Source organism: Ornithodoros turicata, unplaced genomic scaffold (genome assembly GCF_037126465.1).
Source record: "Ornithodoros turicata isolate Travis unplaced genomic scaffold, ASM3712646v1 Chromosome29, whole genome shotgun sequence".
NCBI lineage: Eukaryota > Metazoa > Arthropoda > Arachnida > Ixodida > Argasidae > Ornithodoros > Ornithodoros turicata.
Window position 1 is genome coordinate 1,436,826 of NW_026999353.1, and position 19,537 is coordinate 1,456,362.

At 47.7% G+C, this 19,537-nt stretch overlaps 1 protein-coding gene across 1 annotated transcript in view; it reads right to left on the reverse strand.

Moving 5' to 3' along the window:
- Window positions 1-19,537, reverse strand: part of LOC135373686 (caspase-3-like) — a 253,647-nt gene that overhangs the window by 147,001 nt on the left and 87,109 nt on the right. Inside the window, exon 4 of the mRNA XM_064606770.1 lies at window positions 471-615. Within this exon, the coding sequence (XP_064462840.1) occupies window positions 471-615 (145 nt within the window). The remainder of the gene's footprint in view (window positions 1-470; window positions 616-19,537) is intronic.

Sequence of the window (19,537 nt, forward strand, 5' to 3'; positions counted from 1 at the left end):
TAAGTTTTTGTCTGCGAATCTTGGTCATGTGTAAGCAAAATAAATACGTATTATGTTGCCAATTTTTCCCACTTGCCATCATGCTTTCCTATGGTTGAGCAGCCTGATGGATGTCGAGGAAAATTGTCCATATTCTTCCTTTTCAAACTCCCGTAGTTCACCCCTCATTTTGAAATAGCGATAAAATGTTACGGAAACAGTTGTTGTCTCCATTCAGTGCACTGCACGGGCGCAAACCATGAAACAGCATCCACAAGAGGGCAGCGTAATGCTCCTAAGCTTTTTTCGCTGTTAAATGGCGGCGCTGTGTGCCTTATGTTGTATGATACCAGTGGTTGTGAATATGTGAAGTTATGTTGTATGATACCGGTGTACCTTATGATAATGTATACCAATGGTTGTATTCAAAAATTATATCTCACACCCAATTTCCAAAGTCAAAATAAAGTTGTTGTTGTTCGATATCTCACGTGGGTATTTATAATCACAGCCATTCCACGAGTTCCGCCTGTCTCCAGGTTGTCCATCTTGTACCAGGAGTCCTCAAAATGTATTCCAGGTATGAGACTGCTTTCCGAGTCTGCTTCTGTCGAGTCAACCTTCACTGGAAGGAACCTGCAGAGGTACAGGCACAGAACACCATTAAAATAGACTGGCTACAAAAAAGACCGACTTTCGACTAGAGCGACTTTCTGAGCGCGAAGCTAGTTGAAAGTTATCTTTCTGAGAGCCTGGTGCGAACGGAACCCTATTTCCGAATGAAGTCCGTGTTTGATTCTGGTCCCTAACCCTTGTTAGAAAAAGAACAAGACAGGTCCGTCCGCTTTGCTGACAGCTTGCCGAATAACCGTATCTCAGCGCGTGCGCTACTGCAGTCAGCTGTTTATGCTTTTATAAACAACAGTACAAAACAAACGATGTTGATGGTTACGAGTGTCAGCACTAGACAAGTATGGCGAGCTAAAATGACCGGTTTACCTACCGGCCTATCCAATGCATGGGAGCGCTTGGTCGCGGCCGTGGCACCAGGCCACCTGCGATTGTTTACATAGATGCACTGAGGCTCGCTGCGCGCCTTGTGGAAGGATTCTGTGGGGAACGGAGGTAGTCTTCTGTTTCGTATACCATGGCCTTTCTACGAAATGCAGAGGTTCGCACCGCGCCGGCCGAAAAACGGAACAGTGTCGATGGATGTTTTATCAAGGGCATCACGAGCTCAGTGCAAGATCGTTGCTTGCTGAGGTTCTCTCTCACTCTCTCGCAATTGATAATATGTTGCTTACAACAATGATCATGAGCGATGCAACAGTCGGTCTGTGCATGTCGCCGTATTCTCGCTCAGCCTTGAGGGATCTCAGGGCTTCGGGGAACCCTTTCAGTAGCATTGGCAATGCGTTCTGCGTTTGTTCGCTGCGCGTGCACAATCTATAAGCAACCTGTATAACTTGTACAGCGCCGAAAAGTTGATAGCTTCCTCAGGCGGTATCGAATCCACGACCTGATGCCAAACATTTAAGGGTTTCAGGAAGGGGGTCTCGATAAATCTCTGATTGTAAAGTTTTAACATTTGGTAAAGTAAAATTTGGTTAGGCGAAGTACAATGGCTATTCCATGAAATCTTACTGTGCTTCTTATCTCGCATTCGAAATCAGCTATCGCATAAGGACCGCGACCAGGCACAAGTATGCCAGGATTATGTATCGAAGATATAGGGGAAGGGCCACTACAGGACCTCACAGTATGACCGAGACAGCACAGTTTCAATAGAGAAATCAGCAGCAAGAAAGCGTTGGATATAATATTTTCTCATTTCACGCAGTTTGGAGAAACCGTTTCTCTCAGTGACTCACAGGTACAGTCACGAGTACAGGGTCGGACTCGTGCGCAGTGCAAGAATTATCGAACCAGGGTTTGTGATGCGTATTCTTTCGCATTTTATTAGGCCGGTAAGTGGCCGGGATAAGTAGGGAAGCGTACCATGTGTGCGGATGAACAGTTTTCGACGGTTTAATCAGGGGTCAGATAAACCCTCGCCGCTTCAGACACTGACCAGGTGACTAACGTAGGACTGCGCACGGCTTTACAGACGGTTCCCTCATCAAATACAGCGTCATATGTACTACACCGCAATGTATTTGATGCGATATAAATTACATCTAAGTATGCCACATTATCTTCACTTGTCATCCCTTAACGATAAGCCACCCGACGTCTCCTTGCTTTTCTACTCATCCTCTACTGAACCCCTTAGCTAGTCTACGCACAAGTGCAAAGAACTTCGGCGATATCGTGCCTGCTGTTCACAGTCACATCATAAACAACAACAACAACTTTATTTTCGGCCTTGGAGAGTGGCGAGTTTCATCGCAACAGGCGATACTCTACCCCAGTGCTTGGTGGAATGGGGGAATAAAATAACGAGCCCCTTTACAATAACGATCGAAGTCCGATGGTGTCCAGAAATGTCAGAAGAGCTTTGAGCGCAGAGCGTTGCTGGGCTGGATTGGGCCAGGGACCAAGCAATTTCGGTAGGGAGAAAGGGCGAGAGTCCAGCTGACGAAGAGACTCGGAGAGTGTGATTCGGGAAGGTTCGTAGTGAGGGCAATGAAGAAGAATGTGCTCCAGATCCTCAAGAGCACCACAGTGGCAACAGGTGGGAGAATCAATTTGTCTCAAGCGGTAACGCCACTGAGCTGTAAAGGCCACATCGAGGCGCATGCGGTGGATTAATGCAGCATCCTGACGACATGTGTTTCGTGGCATGCGGAAAGCGAGCATGGGATCAACTCTGTTCAACATAGAGGGGGGAAGAATGTCGGTTCTCCGTTGGCGGGAAGCCAGGGGTGTCACTAGACGTCGCAGAATTGAACGGCGGTCTCCTCTGAGCAGAACAATACGGGTCTGGTTCCGAGACGAGAGTGCTGCTTCTGCGGCGCTGTCGGCCTGCACGTTCCCCACGACACCACAATGGGCTGGAACCCACTGGAGAACTAGCCTGTGGCCTGCGGCGTAGATAGTGTGGTAAGCCATTAACACGTCGGTGACTAGGGGTGCGGATGGGCCTCGTATGCCGTATCGTTTCAATTGCTTGAAGTGCAGATTTGGAGTCTGTAAAGACTGCCCATTCCCGGGGTGGAAAATCAGCGATGTGTTGTAGAAAGAAAAGGACGGCATAGAGTTCCGCAGCTGTGAAGGAGGTTGGATGTGAAAGGCGTCTTCCGTGCACGACGCCTTCGGATGGAATGACGAAGGCTGAGGCGGACTTGTTGTTTCGGGATGCGCCATCAGTATATGCTGCCGTAAACGTAGAAAACTTCTCGTCTACCAGAGCATGAAAGTGGGCTCGGAGGACTTGAGGGGGGACCTGATCTCTTCTTTGCAGAAGGTTTGGGAGGCGTACAAACGTGGGCGGTACCGGGAGAGACCAGGGGGCTTCCGGCGGTATAGTGTCCTTAGTTATGAAGCCAGTGAGAGTCTGGCGTGTCCTCTGCGCTACTCGATAGAAGTCGCTTCCAGGGCGGTATCGAATTTTCCTGAGTAGCGGGTGGCGGGGAATGTGAGCACGCAAACGGAGGTAGTGCCGAGCCGTTTCCCGTTCACGGAGAACTTCAAGCGGGAGCTCACCAGCTTCAGCCAGTACTTGTCGTGTTTCAGCCATTCTTGGAACTCCGAGGCATCGACGAAGGCTTCGAGCAAACAGGGACCGAAGCGTATTTAATGAAGTTGTTGATATCCTGTGCAGAATAGGAAGGCTGTAAAGCACAGTTGCTCTCACCAATGCCGCGTGAACCGCGAGCAGGGAACGCTGATCACAGCCCCATCCTGGGCCAGAAAGATGTTGGATTGCGGGGAGCCATCGCTGCACTTTAGTTTCAAGGTGTTTAATGTGCCGAGCCCAGCGCAAGTCCGAGTCGATTACCACGCCAAGGAAGCGGTGAAAGCGTACTGGTTCTAGCTTCTTTGAGCCAAGCCAAAGTGGGAAATTGGCCATAGCTTTACGCGTGAAAGGGAGCTCGACACACTTTTCGGGTGAAAGGTCCATCCCGAGGTGCGTCAGGTACGTATGGATATTGTTTAAAGCGAGCTGCAGGCGGCGCTGGAGAGCCGGGCGTGATTTTCCTACTGTCCAAAGGGCGACGTCATCTGCATACACGGAGAACGACACTTTGCGAGGAATTACTGATTGTAGGCCGGCCATCACCACGTTAAACAGTGTCGGGCTGAGAATGCTTCCTTGGGGGACTCCTTGGGGAACAGGATGCTGAGGGCTTTGGCCTTGGGACGTACGGACAGCGACAGTTCGGTCCGTAAGGAAGTCTTGGAGCCAGATGAAGAGCCGACCGGATACTCCAAACGAGCGCAAGGCATGTAGCACACAAATGTGCGAGACGGTATCATAGGCGCGCTTGATGTCGAGGAAGACCGATCGCACGATCCGTCGATGGGCTCGAGCATGTTGAACTGTAGATACTAGGTCGAGAACTGGATCCATGGAGCTTCGGTGGCGACGAAATCCAGCCATTTCGTGAGGGAACGCACGTCGTTTTTCGAGCCACCAGTCGAGGCGATGCAGAACCATTCTCTCCATCAGTTTCCCCATACAGCTTGTCAGGCTCACCGGGCGAAAGGAGGATAGGGGATTTGGGGGCTTGCCTGGTTTCAGGATGGGAACAACCAAGGCCTGCTTCCATGTATGTGGTAAAGATCCTTGTTGCCAAGACGTGTTATAGACATGAAGGAGAGCTTGGAGTGACCGCCCGTCAAGGTTTCGTAGGGCGGCATAGGTGATTTTATCGGGCCCAGGGGACGAGCTGGCGTTCACAAGCTTCAACGCTGCCTTTAGCTCGATTAGTGTGAAGTCGCGGTCCATAACTTCCGGGGGACGGGGCCAGTCGTGGTGAAGTTCAGCCGTCAAACTGTGGACAAAACTGCGGTGTAGGGGCGTGGTCGAGGCAGCCGCCGGAGTCGTTAGTACCACACAGAAGTCCGTCGCAAGCGTGTTCTCGTCTACACGCTGAACGAGAGCCAAGGCCGCGAGAGGATTCTTTTGAGGGGGCGCCTCCTTCAGAGAACGGATCGTCCGCCAGATCTTCGTGGCCGGATCGAACGATGAAAGGTGGTGGCAAAACTTACGCCAACGCTTCCTATCCTCGTTTTTAAGTTCTCGTGTTACTTTAGCTTTCATCCGGCGGTATTCCACAATGTCCGTAAGTTGCCCTGTCCGACGAGCCGTTCTTTCTGCTCGGCGACGTAATGCTCTAAGGTGATTAATAGCGGGGGAATGGCCGATATGGCCTGTTACCCTTTTAGACATGACCACCGCGTCCTGAATACCGCGGGTAATTGCTTGAGAGAGAGCCTCTGGGGACATACCGGTGTGCACAGATGTTCTGAGGCCCTCACGAAAACGTCTCCAGTTTGTGAAAGAAATCAGTCCAGCAGTGGCTGAGAGGGGCAGTCTGTCGTGCGAAATATATAGAGGAAAATGATCGCTACCTCTAGTGTCGACGTCCGTAGCGCACGACAAGTGGCGAATCATGTCGGTTGAGGACCACGAGAGGTCCAATACATCAAGTGACAGTGGGGATCGCATGTAAGTGGGCTCGCGGTTGTTCAGCAGGCACATGTTATTATTCTCCATTGCCTCTAACAACCTCCTTCCCCTACTGTCCGTCCTTCGGCTTCCCCAGGCCGAGTGATGTGCATTGAAGTCCCCTAGCACAAGCGCCGGGGCTTCCAGAGAACCAAGTAAGCGTTCAAGGTCACTCCACGGGACCTGTACCGCGGGACGGATATAGATACTGACGACCGTTAACAGCATGGGGCCAAGGCGGATCCTGCATGTGACGTAATCATAAGAGCGATGACAAACTGAGCCGATGGGTGCAGCAACGAGGTCATTGCGAACGTATAGCGCTGCTCTACTCTCAGGGGAATCATGAGAGCGATAGATTGTGTATCCTCACATCATAACTACTACTTGGTGCTCGCTATTTTCCAGAAATGAGGCTCCATTCAAGAACCGAAGGAAGTGTGTTTCGGGAACCCGCTCATTGTTTTCGCCCGTACAGCCTGTATGTGTACACCTCACGCCTTTTTTATTGTGCACACTATCATGTCAGGGAAATAAAATTTCTTTATATATAACTGTCTTGTCGAATGCCAGTATTCAACAGCAAGCAATGGAAGAGCGTCGCTAAAGTTGGAAGTAAGAACGACACGATAAAATATTCAATAAAGTAACATTACAGCGTCCGTATTCCCCGAATATTCACCAGCTGAACGCGTGAAAGGGCGGGTATCGTCAGACAAACAATACTAGTGGTCGAATTTCTGAAGAAAAAGACTATAATTTATGGAACAGCTTCGTTTGCAGGGAACACACAAAACTTTTCCTTAAAAACGAAGATGAAGAAAATAGCAGCGGTGCTCGGCGTATACCATGATACCTGATAACAACGAGACGATGAAAGGTGGAAGTCACTGAAAAGGTTTGCCAGCTGTAGGCGTCGAACCCATATCTTCTGGATTACCGGTCCAGGGCTCTATCAATAGGAGGTTTTCATAAGTCGGCGCCATCTGGTTTAAGGCGAGCCAAATACGCTCTGGCCGCGCGCGTCCGCCATATTTTGGGCAAGGATGGAAGCGTTGCCCCCGCGCGCGGATAGTATGGTTCTGTTTGAACCGCGCGTCTGGGGTAATATTTTGTCGTCAGCCGCCTGGGACTTGGTCTGCTTCCTCATCGAAGCATCGGTCTTTTCATGAATGGATCGTCCATCTGAATTTGTAATGTCAGTCTGTTGTTGCGTGCCCTTCTGCAGCCAGCGTGGCGTGAGAGACGCCGAAGGAAACCAGGCGTGTGCACAAACTGCTTTGCGGTTGAAGTTCACATGATACATGGCTTTCCAAGAAACTATCGCCAGAAGCGTTCTGTTGCCATTCTAAATGGACGAAATATAAATACCTCGGAGGCGAAAGCGTTGAACATATAGTAGGATAGTAGGAAGCATCGACGAAAGCATGCAACACAGTAAGGTCCCACATTCAAAATACACGACTGGCCTTGCAATGTGCATAGGAAACACAATACAGCATGCAAAAATATGGTGTACCGTGTCTGGAAGTCGACAAGGCGACACAGATGGAAGTAGAATCCGTACATGACACGCATAATAACAGTTCTCGCTAGCGCGGCCACACGTGCCAGGTGCACTGTACGTTCACAAAAGGCGTCCACACGTCTTTGATAAAACCCATCTGGTATGTTCGTCAAGTCTCTCGACCACTGAATATTCTCGTTCGCCATCGCGCGTTCGCTTACCATACACGGCACCACATGTACGACGTGCCAAAGATATGGCCGAATGCCGCCTGCTAGATGGTGGCCAGACTGGCTTTTGAAAAGGGTCTATTGACCGAAGCTAACACACCTCCCCAGCGACCATCTGAAGGGACAAATCAACCACTCTCTCTCTGAGTCACCCCCTTTCACTTTTACATTTATCTCACTCATACACACAATCATACGACGGGATCGACGCAAGCGGCAACTGTTGATCATGAGAGAACTGTTGTTCTGAGGCTGGAACAACATAGAAAAGACAAATACATTTACAAAGCCTCAAATTACCTAAGAAATTAACGATGAAAGATGGAAGTCACTGAAAAGGTTAGCCAGCTGTAGGAGTCGGACCCACATCTTCTGGATTACCGGTCCAGTGTTCTGGCTAACCTTTTCAGTGACTTCCATTTTCATCGTTAATTTCTTAGGTAATTTAAGGCTTTGTATGTATTTGTCCTTTCTATGTTGTTTCAGCCTCAGAACATCAGTTCTCTCATGTTCAACGAGATGATGTCTTTCAAGAAGTGATAAAGATTAGTGATCCTGAGATTAAGGGGTAACTCTGAATGCTGTATCAAAATAGGACGGTATGCACTGTCTGCGTAGCAACGTGGTGGATACTTCCGAACGATCTGCATGTCTGTCTGGCGGCACATGCTGCTCGGGCGGGGGCGGGCGTTGTGAACCCACTTCATAGGAAACTGTGCTGACATTTGTCTTAAAGTGTACCAGGAAAGCCCAGCCTAAGACAGCACAGCTTCTGCCGAGATTCGAACCCAGTTCACCTCCCAGTCTCGGTAATTCATTGTTAGCATAAAAGGGCACCTCATATTCAAATATATGGTGGCCATCAGCACCAGAAGGGCCGCTGGAGATTTAGCAGCGTTCGCGGAGTGGCCCGGACTTGATCCCGTTTGGGATTGCTGGTTCTGTTAAAGCTATCTTCCAAAATTTGGACAGCATTGTTAGGAGAACATCTGCTCCTGGGCACTAAAGTTATGAAAGTTCTCCCACTCTCTCTTTTATCCGTCATGATGTACTTTGCGAACTTGGCTCGTCTGTGGTGGCGCCAATAAAAACAAAATACAGGTCACTGCTCAGCATATGGAGCGAGCACTAAGAGCTGTTGCGCTGAGAGTGCGCCCTCGTTTTGAGAGACGCTCACTTCAGCCAGTAGGAAGAGCCTATTCTGCTCGAACTGTTTTTGCTTTCCCCTATGGCACCCGTATATATATATATATATATATATATATATATATATATATAGAAGTTCAAAAAAAGACGCGGAAACAGATTTTTGGGAAGTTAAAAACACTAGTTTATTACATGGGGAGACGTTAAAAAGTAAAATGGGCAAGGGGTCGACGTTTCGACAGTGGCACTGTCTTCGTCAGGACAAAAGATGCGTAGCTGATTACACATTTCTTAAATAGGTTTGCTACATGACGTCATAATCGGTACGGGCACGCCACAGGCGTTTGTCAGTGAGTCAGATTCGGGAATATTCCAGAAGGTCAAGTCCGCGTGGTGATGTCATTCGCCGTAGGTCACTGTCCGCTTTGGGGAAAATTCCGGGCAGGGTGAGCGCTGCTTCAAACTTTGCTGAAAAAGAAAAAAAAAGAAAAAAAAAAGAAAAGAAAAACAGAAGGGAAACGAAAAGGAGGAAAGTGTAGCTCATCTAGGCGGCCAAATTTCTTACCGTTGAAAGTGCTCCCAGATCTTCGTTAATGGTTGATTGGAATTTGTAAATGAGATAAGATTCGCGTTGTTCCCTGCACCGATCTGAGCTAAAATTTGACTGGAGAATAAAAAGTGACACGTTATTTAGTGAATGACCTGGTTGTTTGAAATGGCGAGAGACCGGGAGGTTTGGCTTTTTGGTAACGTCAGATCGGTGGTTGTTGAACCTGATCCGAAATGATGTTTTAGTCTGACCTACGTATTGTGCTTGGCACATGCCGCACTGAATGACATAAATGACGTTAGATGAATTACAGTCGAAGTCACCATTAATTTTGACGGAAAAATTGGAATTTGTACTTTTAAGTACTTGGGTGCTTTGCATTAATTTGCATATTTGACACCTTCGACCATCGCACGGGTGACAGCTGTTTCCTGGATGCGCTGCTTTGCTAACTTTAGAGCTAACTAGATTATCGTGAAGGTTGCGCCCGCGCCTGTAGGTTACCCGCGGTGGCTGAGGGAAAATTTGTCCCATGCGCTCTGATTGGAGAAGGATACTATGATGACGGTTTAGTATATTGTTAACGCTTGGAATATTGCTGCTAAATGTTAAGATGAGGTTTACGGAACCATTATCTAACACGCGTTTGTGGTTTTCGAACAGGGATTTGCGATCTGCTTTGCGGGCTTTGTTTAGAGCGTCGTCAACTAAGCTAGGTGGAAATTGACGACCGATGAATGTTTCCCTAAGTTGAGCTAGATTTCTGTCCAAGTCATCGTCACTGGAACAGATTCGCCTGTATCGAAGTGCTTGGCTGTAAGGGATGGCAAGTTTAGTATGACGCGGGTGACAACTGTTAAATGCTAGATACTGTTGAGAGTCCGTAGGTTTACGGAACAGGTTTGTGGACAAGGCCCCGTTGGTTAACTTTACTTGGACATCGAGAAAGTTAACAGTTAAAGGGGAATAAGAATGGGTGAACTTGATGGCCGGATGTGCTTTGTTAAAGTCGCTGATAAATGTGATTAGGTCATCTTCTGAGTGTGGCCACACCATGAAGATGTCGTCGAGGAACCGCTTGTAAAGCGTGGGCTTCTTCAGGCGCTTAGACAGAAATTCTTCCTCTAGAGCTCCCATAAATATATTTGCATAGTTAGGTGCCATTTTTGTACCCATAGCCGTGCCATGAACTTGCAAGTAGTGCTTACCATCAAATTCGAAGTTGTTATTTTTCAGAATAAGATTGAGAAATGTGCATAGGACACAAGGGTCGTATGAGGTATCAGAATATTTTGAAAATGCCCTTTCAGCTGCAGCAATGCCATCCTCGTGGGGGATGTTAGTATATAGAGAGGAAACGTCTAGCGTGACTAGCAAACTGGAAGAAGGAGGCTGACATTCACTTAGAACTTGAAGAAAGTGATTGGTGTCCTTAATGTAGGATGGTAGTTTAGGAGGTATATCTTTAAGAAGGTGGTCAACAAAGCTTGAAAAGTTCTCGGTAGCTGTACCGTTGCATGAAACTATTGGGCGCCCTGGATTTCCAGGTTTATGGATTTTAGGGAGCATATAAAACCTGCCCGCTGCGGGGTCTTTTGGGAGTAGATAATCGTATAGGGTGGAATCTATCTTTTTACTTCCTTTTAGATCTTTTAGACTGCGGATAATATAAGCCGTAATTTCCTCTGTAGGGTCAGCCTCGAGGAGTTTGTAGAACGATGCGCACGATAATTGCCGGATACCTTCGTTAATGTAGTTTTCTTTGTCCATTACTACGATTGCACCACCTTTATCAGCTTTTTTAATGACTATGTCACTGCGGTCCCGAAGTTCAGAAAGGCTGCGCTGCTCAGCCGGCGTTAGATTTGGCTTAGATTTGCTGTTGTATGATTTATTGTAAGCGTTAATGATATCTTTTTGAACTGCACGGATGTACATGTCCAGAGCCTTTTCACGGTTAGCCTCTGGCGTAAAGTTGGATAGCGGTTTAAATGGGTTGGAATCTGACTTAGGTTTGTCATGAAAGTATTCCTTCAGGCGTAGACGGCGGGCGAAATTATCTAAGTCCAGATAAAGTTGGTATTCATCTAGCTTGTTGTTACTGGGGCAGAATGAGAGGCCACGGCTGAGTAGTGATATTTCCGAATCGGTAAGTTCGTGGGACGATAAGTTAACGACGTTATCGGACTTCTGAGGTAGCATCTCTGCAGATGAGGCTGCTGGGGTGGGACCTGTTTTTCTAGCAAGTGGTTGACGATTTTGCGACGGCGTATTGGTTGTACCTGCATTACTTATATGATCACAGTCCTGAGCTGACACACTGGGTTCAAGCGTAGCTGGAGTATTAACGTTGTCCCTGACTAGCTTCCTCCGCTTAGCATTGCGAATTGCCTCCTCCCTTTCTTTTGCGTATTGTGCTAATTCTAACTGGTGGTTGTCTGTTAAAACAGATTTACAGTCGATAGTTTTCGCCTGCTGGGATGATTGGGCTATGGCGTCCTCACAATGGGATATAAGCACTTCGATTAACGCGGCCGAAGCATTGTTGAGGATCTCATTCCACTTATTATATATATATATATATATATATACGCTAAAAAATGGAGGTTCGAACGACAAGGATGTTGTATATAGATAGAGGGGAAAAATCAATGGCGACTTTGACTGTAACTCCAGTAACATTATTTACATCATTCAATGTACAACATGCTCCGCGCAATATGTAGGTCAAAGTAAAAATTTATTTACGATTCGATTCAATAACCACCGATCAGATCTTTCGAAAAAAGGTAGCCTCCCGGTTTCCCGCCATTTTAGTCGACCCGGTCATTCCATTAGTAACGTCGCACTTTTTATTTCAGGATCAAAGTTCACATCCGATCGCTGCAGAGAGCAACGCGAATCGTACTTGATCTACAAATTTCAATCTCTAATAATTGAGGATAAAGGAGTGCTATCAACTGTAAGAAGCATATCCGGATAACTTTTTTTCTGTGTGTCCTCAGAGTGGCCGCTGCCTCTTTTCTTCTTTTCTTTACAGCTGGACACAGTGACGCTAAGAACACCCCGGACAACAGGTTTTCAACGAGCGCGACCCCAGACCTCTCTGGAACTCCAAGGCTTTGACACGTAATCTCCCCGGCCGATGACCCAGGAACCTTCCGGAACCTTCCAGAACATGACTCACTGACGACTGCCTCACAGTGGAATTGTACCGACTGTGACGACACTTTTGTAACCTTTTAAAAGACCTTGTACATAGATTTTCGTCTTAGTCCCGAAGAAGGCGGAGCTTCCGCCGAAACGTAGGCTTTCCCAGACCCTTAGTTTAAATGCCAACTTAATAAATAACTTTCCCCCACTCCCTACTTCAGTCTTTGGTGTCTTTTTTCCTCTATCTATATTGCCATCCCTTACAGCCAAGCACTTCGATACGCGCATCTGTTCCAGTGACGATGACTTGGACAGAAATCTAGCTCAACTTAGGGAAACATTCATCGGTCGTCAATTTCCACATAGCCTAGCTGACGACGCTCTAAAAAAAGCCCGCAAAGCAGATCGCAAAGCCCTGTTCCAAGACCACAAACGGGTGTTAGATAATGGTTCCGTAAACCTCATCTTAACATTTAGCAGCAATATTCCAAGCGTTAACAATATACTAAACCGTCACCATAGTATACTTCTCCAATCGGAGCGCATGGGACAAATTTTTCCTCAGCCACCGCGGGTAACCTACAGGCGCGCGCGCAACCTGCACGATAATGTAGTTACCTCTAAGGTTAGCAAAGCAGCGCATCCAGGGAATGGCTGTCACCCATGCGATGGTCGCAGGTGTCAAATATGCAAATTAATGCAAAGCACCCAAGTACTTAAAAGTACTAATCAAAATTTTTCCGTCAAAATTAATGGTGACTTCGACTGCAATTCATCTAACGTCATTTACGCCATTCAGTGCGGCATGTGCCAAGCACAATACGTTGGTCAGATTAAAACATCATTTCGGATCAGGTTCAACAACCACCGATCTGACGTTACAAAAAAGCCAAACCTCCCGGTGTCTCGCCATTTCAAGCAACCAGGTCATTCACTAAATAATGTGTCACTTTTTATTCTCCAGTCAAATTTTAGCTCAGATCGGTGCAGGGAACAACGGGACTCTTATCTCATTTACAAATTCCAATCAACCATAAACGAAGATCTGGGAGCACTTTCAACGGTAAGAAATCTGGCCGCCTAGATGATCTACACTTTCTTCCTTTTCGTTTCCTTTCTGTTTTTCTTTTCCTCTTTTTTTTCAGCAAAGTTTGAAGCAGCGCTCATCCTGCCTGGAATTTTCCCCAAAGCGGACAGTGACCTACGGCGAATGACATCACCACCCGGACTTGACCTTCTGGAATATTCCCGAATCTGACTCTTTGACAAACGCCTGTGGCGTGCCCGTACCGATTATGACGTCATATGCCAATCCTATTTAAGTAGTGTGTAACCAGCTACGCATCTTTTGTCCTGACGAAGACAGTGCCACTGTCGAAACGTCGAGTCGACCCCTTGCCCATTTTACTTTTTAACGTCTCCCTATGTAATAAACTAGTGTTTGTAATTTCCCTAAAATCTGTTTCTGCGTCTTTTTTTGAACATATACTTTTGAATATATATATAACTATACATATATATATATATATATAACTACATATAACTTTTGAATATATATATATGTTTGTAACTCAAACGCCGCCATGCCAGTACTGGACAGCTGTTTCGGCCTTGTTGGGCCTCATCAACAGTACGCAGGCAGGCAACGTTTGAGTGGATGGCGTCAGAAGGTCACGTAACACGTGATTCCTCCCTTCAGGGTGAGATAACTCACTCACTGAAAGCCCAGTGCAAAGCCAGTGAAGTATAAAAGGAAAAAGAAATAGCTAGAGCTCATTGGCTGCACGTGTAGTATACGTTTGTAACTCAAACGTCGCCATGCCAGTACTGGACAGCTGTTTCGGCCTTGTTGGGCCTCATCAACAGTACGCAGGCAGGCAACGTTTGAGTGGATGGCGTCAGAAGGTCACGTAACACGTGATTCCTCCCGTCAGGGTGAGATAACTCACTCACTGAAAGCCCAGTGCAAAGCCAGTGAAGTATAAAAGGAAAAAAATAGCTAGAGCTCTTTGGCTGCACGTATAGTATACGTTTGTAACTCAAACGTCGCCATGCCAGTACTGGACAGCTGTTTCGGCCTTGTTCGGCCTCATCAACAGTACGCAGGCAGGCAACGTTTGAGTGGATGGCGTCAGAAGGTCACGTAACACGTGATTCCTCCCGTCAGGGTGAGATAACTCACTCACTGAAAGGCCAGTGCAAAGTCAGTGAAGTATAAAAGGAAAAAAATAGCTAGAGCTCTTTGGCTGCACGTATGGTATATGTTTGTAACTCAAACGTCGCCATGCCAGTACTGGACAGCTGTTTCGGCCTTGTTGGGCCTCATCAACAGTACGCAGGCAGGCAACCTTTGAGTGGATGGTGTCAGAAGGTCACGTAACACGTGATCCCTCCCTTCAGGGTGAGATAACTCACTCACTGAAAGCCCAGTGCAAAGCCAGTGAAGTATAAAAGAAAAAAAATAACTAGAGCTCTTTGGCTGCACGTATAGTATATGTTTGTAACTCAAACGTCGCCATGCCAGTACTGGACAGCTGTTTCGGCCTTGTTGGGCCTCATCAACAGTACGCAGGCAGGCAACGTTTGAGTGGATGGCGTCAGAAGGTCACGTAACACGTGATTCCTCCCGTCAGGGTGAGATAACTCACTCACTGAAAGCCCAGTGCAAAGCCAGTGAAGTATAAAAGGAAAAAAAAAATAGCTAGAGCTCTTTGGCTGCACGTATAGTATATGTTTGTAACTCAAACGTCGCCATGCCAGTACTGGACAGCTGTTTCGGCCTTGTTGGGCCTCATCAACAGTACGCAGGCAGGCAACGTTTGAGTGGATGGCGTCAGAAGGTCACGTAACACGAGATTCCTCCCGTCAGGATGAGATAACTCACTCACTGCAAGCCCAGTGCAAAGCCAGTGAAGTATAAAAGGAAAAAAAATAGCTAGAGCTCTTTGGCTGCACGTATAGTATATGTTTGTAACTCAAACGTCGCCATGCCACTACTGGACAGCTGTTTCGGCCTTGTTGGGCCTCATCAACAGTACGCAGGCAGGCAACGTTTGAGTGGATGGAGTCAGAAGGTCACGTAACACGTGATTCCTCCCGCCAGGGTGAGATAACTCACTCACTGAAAGCCCAGTGCAAAGCCAGTGAGGTATCAAAGAAAAAAATAGCTAGAGCTCTTTGGCTGCACGTATAGTATATGTTTGTAACTCAAACCTCGCCATGCCAGTACTGAACAGCTGTTTCGGCCTTGTTGGGCCTCATCAACAGTACGCAGGCAGGCAACGTTTGAGTGGATGGCGTCAGAAGGTCACGTAACACGTGATTCATCCCGTCAGGGTGAGATAACTCACTCACTGAAAGCCCACTGCAAAGCCAGTGAAGTATAAAAGGAGAAAAAATAGCTAGAGCTCTTTGGCTGCACGAATAGTATATGTTTGTAACTCATGCGTCGCCATGCCGGTACTGGACAGCTGTTTCGGCCTTGTTGGACCTCATCAACAGTACGCAGGCAGGCAACGTTTGAGTGGATGGCGTCAGAAGGTCACGGAACACGTGATTCCTCCCGTCAGGGTGAGATAACTCACTCACTGAAAGCCCAGTGCAAAGCCAGTTACGTATACAAGGGAAAAAATAGCAGGAGCTCTTTAGCTGCACGTCACAAACATATACTATACGTGCAGCCAAAGAGCTCTAGCTATTTTTTTCCTTTTATACTTCACTGGCATTGCACTGGGCTTTCAGTGAGTGAGTTATCTCACCCTGACGGGAGGAATCACGTGTTACGTGACCGTCTGACGCCATCCACTCAAACGTTGCCTGCCTGCGTACTGTTGATGAGGCCCAACAAGGCCGAAACAGCTGTCCAGTACTGGCATGGCGACGTTTGAGTTACAAACATATACTATACGTGCAGCCAAAGAGCTCTAGCTATTTTTTTCCTTTTATACTTCACTGGCTTTGCACTGCGCTTTCAGTGAGTGAGTTATCTCACCCTGACGGGAGGAATCACGTGTTACGTGACCTTCTGACGCCATCCACTCAAACGTTGCCTGCCTGCGTACTGTTGATGAGGCCCAACAAGGCCGAAACAGCTGTCCAGTACTGGCATGGCGACGATTGAGTTACAAACATATACTATACGTGCAGCCAAAGAGCTCTAGCTATTTTTTTCCTTTTATACTTCACTGGCTTTGCACTGGGCTTTCCATGAGTGAGTTATCTCACCCTGACGGGAGGAATCACGTCTTACGTGGCCTTCTGACGCCTTCCACTCAAACGTTGCCTGCCTGCGTACTGTTGATGAGGCCCAACAAGGCCGAAACAGCTGTCCAGTACTGGCATGGCGACGTTTGAGTTACAAACATATACTATACGTGCAGCCAAAGACGTGCCACCTGGCATTCGTCGATGAGTCACGTTCTGGAAGGTTCGTTTGTCGTGTCTGGTGTGGTGTCACTGCCCTGACGTTCCGGGATCTTCTGAAGTCAGAGCTGGGGGTCATCGTCTTTCTTCCAAAGGCTTCCAAAGTACAAATTCGAATTTTTCCATCAAAATCAACGGAGATTTTGACTGTAATTCCCCTAACATCATCTACGTCATTCAGTGTAAAGCACGTGAATGTCAGTATGTGGGACAAAGTAAAACATCCTTCAGAATCAGGTTTAATAACCACAGATCAGACGTTAGCAAGAAGCCGAAGCTTCCTGTTTCCCGCCATTTCAAACAGCCCGGTCACTCAATAAATGACGTCCTCCTTTTTTTCTTGAATCAAATTTCAATTCTGACAGATGCAGGGAACAACGCGAGTCATATATGATTTATAAGTTTAAATCCGCAATCAATGAAGATCCCGGTGTACTGTCAGCAGTTAGAAACTTAAACAATTAGCTATCCTCCGTGTCGCCCTGTTCTTCTTCTCTTTCAGATATGGCTGGAGGACATCTCCGCACTACGGACAATGCTACGGAAAAAACCCGATAGGTTACTTGGCCTTACATGGACTATTGATGAAGCAACAAGGCCACGAGAACAACAACGCCCCAAACAACGACTTCCCGAGAAGGCCACCTAAGGCTCCAAGATACGATGACGTAAACCCCAGACTCCCAGATAATGATTTCACCACGGACGACGCCTTTGGAAGAAAGACGATGACCCCCAGCTCTGACTTCAGAAGATCCCGGAACGTCAGGGCAGTGACACCACACCGGACACGACAAACGAACCTTCCAGAACGTGACTCATCGACGAACGCCAGGTGGCGCGAATACACAAGATTACGTCAGCAAGCTGAAACCATAAAGGCTTTGGACAGTCTTGTTGCCTCTTCTGTCCCGAAGAAGGAGGAGCTTCCCTCCGAAACGTCGACACTTCCCCATTTTCCTAAATAATGTTTTTATTATGTAAAATGAAACTTTGTTTGTATTCTATTAACACCTCAAGTCCGTCGCTATATCCCCTTTCCTTTCGCTTATATATATATATATATATATATATGTTTACTGATCGAGCGTGCCACAATCCCAGCTGTGGACGGCCGTTTCGAGCTTCTTGGCTCTCATCGGCACAGCGTAGGGATGTGACACGCTCTTGGGTCGGCACAAACACTGTGTCTCTGCAAGACATCAATGTTCCAGGGTGTTAGCAACACCTCTGGAGGCCGCAGTGCAAAGCCAGTAAGTACAGATACAAATATAAAAATGAGCAAATGCTCCATGGCTGCACGTGAGGCATATGTTTACTGATCGAGCGTGCCACAATCCCAGCTGTGGACGGCCGTTTCGAGCTTCTTGGCTCTCATCGGCACAGCGTAGGGATGTGACACGCTCTTGGGTCGGCACAAACACTGTGTCTCTGCAAGACATCAATGTTCCAGGGTGTTAGCAACACCTCTGGAGGCCGCAGTGCAAAGCCAGTAAGTACAGATACAAATATAAAAATGAGCAAATGCTCCATGGCTGCACGTGAGGCATATGTTTACTGATCGAGCGTGCCACAATCCCAGCTGTGGACGGCCGTTTCGAGCTTCTTGGCTCTCATCGGCACAGCGTAGGGATGTGACACGCTCTTGGGTCGGCACAAACACTGTGTCTCTGCAAGACATCAATGTTCCAGGGTGTTAGCAACACCTCTGGAGGCCGCAGTGCAAAGCCAGTAAGTACAGATACAAATATAAAAATGAGCAAATGCTCCATGGCTGCACGTGAGGCATATGTTTACTGATCGAGCGTGCCACAATCCCAGCTGTGGACGGCCGTTTCGAGCTTCTTGGCTCTCATCGGCACAGCGTAGGGATGTGACACGCTCTTGGGTCGGCACAAACACTGTGTCTCTGCAAGACATCAATGTTCCAGGGTGTTAGCAACACCTCTGGAGGCCGCAGTGCAAAGCCAGTAAGTACAGATACAAATATAAAAATGAGCAAATGCTCCATGGCTGCACGTGAGGCATATGTTTACTGATCGAGCGTGCCACAATCCCAGCTGTGGACGGCCGTTTCGAGCTTCTTGGCTCTCATCGGCACAGCGTAGGGATGTGACACGCTCTTGGGTCGGCACAAACACTGTGTCTCTGCAAGACATCAATGTTCCAGGGTGTTAGCAACACCTCTGGAGGCCGCAGTGCAAAGCCAGTAAGTACAGATACAAATATAAAAATGAGCAAATGCTCCATGGCTGCACGTGAGGCATATGTTTACTGATCGAGCGTGCCACAATCCCAGCTGTGGACGGCCGTTTCGAGCTTCTTGGCTCTCATCGGCACAGCGTAGGGATGTGACACGCTCTTGGGTCGGCACAAACACTGTGTCTCTGCAAGACATCAATGTTCCAGGGTGTTAGCAACACCTCTGGAGGCCGCAGTGCAAAGCCAGTAAGTACAGATACAAATATAAAAATGAGCAAATGCTCCATGGCTGCACGTGAGGCATATGTTTACTGATCGAGCGTGCCACAATCCCAGCTGTGGACGGCCGTTTCGAGCTTCTTGGCTCTCATCGGCACAGCGTAGGGATGTGACACGCTCTTGGGTCGGCACAAACACTGTGTCTCTGCAAGACATCAATGTTCCAGGGTGTTAGCAACACCTCTGGAGGCCGCAGTGCAAAGCCAGTAAGTACAGATACAAATATAAAAATGAGCAAATGCTCCATGGCTGCACGTGAGGCATATGTTTACTGATCGAGCGTGCCACAATCCCAGCTGTGGACGGCCGTTTCGAGCTTCTTGGCTCTCATCGGCACAGCGTAGGGATGTGACACGCTCTTGGGTCGGCACAAACACTGTGTCTCTGCAAGACATCAATGTTCCAGGGTGTTAGCAACACCTCTGGAGGCCGCAGTGCAAAGCCAGTAAGTACAG